At 32.7% G+C, this 5,221-nt stretch overlaps 1 protein-coding gene across 1 annotated transcript; it reads right to left on the bottom strand.

Annotated features, from left to right (window-relative positions):
• Positions 1-380: 380 nt before the first annotated feature.
• On the bottom strand, positions 381-2,966 carry LOC120495322 (uncharacterized). The gene is made up of 5 exons (XM_089117165.1): positions 2,505-2,966; positions 2,084-2,407; positions 1,112-1,204; positions 751-854; positions 381-579 (listed from the first exon to the last, which is right to left on the bottom strand). Exons 1-5 carry the CDS (start codon positions 2,527-2,529, stop codon positions 541-543), a joined length of 585 nt encoding a protein of 194 aa, XP_088973291.1. The 5' UTR covers positions 2,530-2,966; the 3' UTR covers positions 381-540.
• Between the last annotated feature and the right edge of the window lie 2,255 nt (positions 2,967-5,221).

The raw sequence follows: 5,221 nt of genomic DNA on the forward strand, positions 1-5,221 counted from the left end.
TTCTTTATTATATTTTTTATTCAATGGCGGAAACAAGCTTCCATAGATTTTGCAAGCTCTTGGTAGTTTAAAAAAACAAGATATCAATACACTAATTTGATAATATTGCCTATATATATATATATATATATATATATATATATATATATATATATATATATATAATTATAGAATAAAATATAGTAAACAATTTTAACAATTAAACTGAAAATAAAAAAGTTACCAATGTACAAAAACCAATAGATGCAAAAGTGTGCAGTGTTCATTCATGTCAGAGGAAGTAATAAAAACATTATCTTGTCGCTACATTTGAACGATTTTTATTATTCAAGTAAATATTTTAGTAATGTTAATCATAATAATTGTAATTATAATCTAAAGATTGCAAGAAATCTCACCCAAATGAACATGAACATTTTTGAGTAAACAACAAAGAACAATAGATTTCCAAAGTATCACTTTTAATTATTAATAGAATTAATACACACACTATTTTAAGTAGTAAAACAGCAGCAGCAAATTTTAGTCATACGTGTGTGTTCATGACTTCGGCATGTTTAGAGCTGCATATTCAGCGTACTGAAAGAGCAATGAGGGAAACAGTAGTTCAGTGGGAGTTGTTGCTGAACCAAAATTAATTTCAAACTCTAAACAATAAGTTTGTTGAAATACAATAAGTCAGCAAGAATTCTCAATAATGATCAAGGCACAAATAAATTTGAGTTCAAATGATGGTTTGCAATATTTCACCTGTAACTGGTCCTGATGCTCTTCGATAACTCGCGTCTGCTGTAGATCAGAGTTGTGATCGTTCTGCAGACCTTCTGTTTCCAACAAAAAAACCTTTAATACTCCTAAAAATAAAACATCAAAATCAGATTCAATATTTACCAAAGGTTGTATTATTCTTTCTTAAAATATAAAGTCATATTTCAGTACACAAAACTGCCAAACAAACTGCTCAATAGTCAAAATAAACAATTCTAAACAAAAAACTTTCACACAGTAACTAAATTGCCACCTGTCAGTTGAGAGGAGAATCATATTGATATTTTTTTTTACAAATTACATGATTATATTTAATTTTCTAAACTAAAGAAGAGTCACTCACCGATCAGCACAATGAGCAGAAGCCCGTTCATCAGTCCAGATATGATGATAATAATCTGACATTGTGTCTGATTCTGATTAATAAACTCCACCGCTGTATGATTGTGACATTCAGTTATTTGAGTTGATTTTGAAAAGAAAGTGTTCATAATTATAACAGTCCGGAGCACAACGACTGCAGTTTTAAACATCTGAATATATCTAGCTTATAATATATTCAAATGTGTGTAATGACCAGTGTTGGGTAAGTTACTCTAAAAAAGTAATTAATTACTAGTTACTAATTACCTCTTCAACAGTGTAATTAGATTACTGTACTAATTACTCTCTCTAAAAAGTATTTAATTACTTTTAATTACTAATTACTTTCAAAATCCCATATCAATCTCAACCAGCTGAATAATACAAGGATAGACATGAATCTGTTTTAATTCTTTCAAATAACTACTATAAAGTTGCATGAATTATCCTTAAACTGACCACGGTGGTGCGGTTACATTATAAAAACATACTTTTTAGCATCAGACAATACATTTTGACGTTAAACCCACTATTGTTATATGTCTGATCTCATGACATTTCACACTTTTTTCATACATATTTTACAATAATTCATACGAATTTGTACGAGTGCGGTTGTAATATTTAAACACCTCATGAAATGCATACGAATTGCTGTGAGATCGGATTGATCTATACACAGCATTTACCTCAATTACATCAGAAGTAACTGTAATTAAATTACAGATAAATGAAGAGTAATCCCTTACTTTACATTTTCAAGGGAAAAGTAATTAAATTACAGTAACTAATTACTTAGTAATTAGTTACACCCAACACTGGTAATGACCAATGAAAATTAATAATTATTTTGTTCATGTGTAAAAAAAAAAAACTGAAGTAGTGAATAAATAAGTCAATCATGGCACTAACTAATCATCATTATGATCAATAGAGGAGTAAATGAACTCACCGTTGAAGGTCAGTCTGGTGCCGTTGCTGAATTTTGGAGGAGTGTGTGTGTTCATACAGTAATAAACTCCTAATTCATCAGCGGTCACATTATTAATAACCAGACGGTGCTTAAATTGCAGAGAATATTTCTTTCTGAGTGTTTTATTAAAGTAATAAGGTTCTGACGTGGATGGTGTTAACCATAGAATCACTTTTGGAGGATCTGGTGTTTTCAGTAAAATCCAATAAACCTCATTTTCATCAAGATCACAGTTTATGGTCACATTTGATCCCAGATCAGTGAGTTGATCTGAGACTGCAGTTTGAAAACAGATGAACACACCTGTAAGATAGAAAATACAATAGCATTATAATTAAGATAACTGTATCCCCATAATGAAACAACTAATGACAAAGCAAATAAATTCATATAAACTCACAGAGCTGAAGCTGAATGATCTTCATGTTGTCGAGATGAAAACACTTCAGAATGATTCTGCTTCCCTCTACACAACATTAAGATGAATCTACTGCAGCTCTGAAGAAAACACAGGAAGACAAAAAACCGTCCACATCGAGCGACTACAACACCTACTCTGACCACAACACCTAATGCTCATTATCACTTCTCACAATTATTTTGTGCTTTAATAACCACTGGTTTCATAAGACCAATTCGATATTGTTAATCATATTAAAGTGACATGTTTGTGTTTGATTAAACTGAGTGACCGCAGAGAAACTTCGACGTCCGGGTGGTGTTCCCCGGGTTTCCACTAGAGTTCTCTTCCCCTTTCTGTCATTCCCCCAAATCCCTGCCTCCACCTATTATTGTTCATTGAACTCAGCTGTTCCCCTTCATCAATGACTACGTTTACATGCAATTTTCGGGTTAAGGTCACTATTCGGGTTTCTGAAACATTAGGAATAACCCGTTTACATGCGTGAGCAGAGAGTTTCTCCTGTACATGGAATTGCAATTTCCCGATGTAACCGGCGACGCACGGTTAGCGTCTAGACGTACAGACAACCTTAAAGGGTTAGTTCACCCAAAAATGAAAATTCTGTCAGTATTTACTCACCCTCATCTTGTTCCAACCCAGTAAGACCTTCGTTCATCTTCAGAACACAAATTAAGATATTTAAGATATTAAGATCGCTCCTGCATACTAGTCCATAGGCTTCTTGAGGGAATGACACTTGCTGTCCTCGAAAAGTCATTAAAGAAATCGTTAAAACAGTCCAAGTGACTACAGTGGCTCAATCTTAAAGGAGAACTCCGGCGCAAAATGAACCTTTGGTCTAATTACACATTGTTACCTATTCAACCGTTATCTGAGATTTGTTTTCATGATTGCTGAATGTAAATAGTTTTATCTCTAAAAACAGTTTAGCCTAAAACGCTAGTATAACGCTAGTATATAGGGCATAGAGTAATGACAAATAAAAATCGCTTGTTATTACCACTAACAAGGCTCAAAATAGCCGCACACAAACACGACAGCATAATAAGGGTTGTGTATTTAATTGGTGAGTTTGTATAATGAGTTTGGTAATTAATGAAGTATATAAATAGGGAGCTGAACTCGTTTCCAAACATAACCATGGCGTGTCCTTTCATAAATGAGGTGTTGGATGAGGGAGCTATCTTGAGCTATAGCTATAGAGGGAGGCTATAGTAAACTGTAATATATTTTTGAAAGTAAGGCATACAAAAGAAAAGTGAGTGACTGTAGTCAGCGAGTCATTGTAGTAAACAAGTAATCTGTAAAACATTTAAGTTTAAAAACTAAACTCAGCTCAGCTCTGACTTCACAAAGACTGCAGTGTGAATGTTCATTTCATGATTTCTTTTCACTTTTTATTTGGCCACATATGTGGGCCTATATACGGCTATGTAAAAGTGTTGCACGGCTATGAGAAAGGGCCACCTCAAAATGTACTCTCTCTCTATCTGTTGCTCATGATTCAGTAGCTTCTCTTCGTGTGATATGTTGCAGGCCCCTGGCCTAGATTCATGTGAAACTGCTTTGAAATATGCAGACTAATTGCAGTCTTATTTAACCCTTTCATGCATGAATTATGATAACCTCAGTCAGGATTTTTTTTTCCTTTGTGTTTTTATTGCCCTTAGGGCATGAAAAACAAGATTTGATTTGATTTTTTTTTTAAACAAATTTTTCAAAGAGATTTTCAGATGTCCACTTGAGTGGACAGCATGCATTTACAGTTTAAACTGAAGAGATACTGTATTAAACATAATACAATAATCAAACAGATAAATTATGTGTATTTAACAAACTAATCAATTCAATTACATCAAATCATGTGAAAACTATAAAATATATGAAAAAATGTATATAAATCCGAAATATTGCAAAGGCAATTGACCTGCATACAAGTTGCACTTCGTGTATCTTGGATATCAGAACATGATAATGTGATTCCATCAGAAATGTCTACAGCCTGTCAATGTACAACTGTGGAAACACTCAGATGCTCGCTCCAGTGTGCCAGAGTACGTCAATTTACCCTTATTAGCTGATAATTCTGATTATGTTAGAGATGGACACATTTCTAGCATAGCCCCTCTTCTGAGAAAACCTAGTGATACATTTTTTTAAATCTCATCTGAAATGAGCAGTGTTGGGCCAGGCATAACGCATTCAGATTATTTGGTTGATGTTACAAGTAAAGTAATGTGTTAGAAGTAACATGCATTACATAATCAGATTTGTTTTAATGTTTCGAGTAAAGTAATGTATTACAAGTAATATGCATTACCTACTCAGATTACTTTTTGATCTTACAATTAATTACAAGTAATGTGCATTACGTAATCAGATTACATTTTGTTGTTCCGAATAAAGAAACGCATTACAAGTAACATGCATTACATAATCAGATTACTTTTTGATCTAACAAGTAATGCACTACAAGTAACATGCATTATTTAATCAGATTACTTTTTGATCTAACAATGCATTACAAGTAACATGCATTACATAATCAGATTAATTTTGATCTAACAAGTAATGCATTACAAGTAACATGCATTGTGTAATCAGATTACTTTTTGATGTTACGAGTAAAGGTAAACAGATATTTTTTGATCTAAGAAGTAATGCATTATGTAATTAGATTACTTTTTGATGAA

The sequence above is a fragment of the Pimephales promelas genome, chromosome 2, assembly GCF_988280905.1.
Source record: "Pimephales promelas chromosome 2, fPimPro1.hap1.1, whole genome shotgun sequence".
Classification (NCBI taxonomy): domain Eukaryota; kingdom Metazoa; phylum Chordata; class Actinopteri; order Cypriniformes; family Leuciscidae; genus Pimephales; species Pimephales promelas.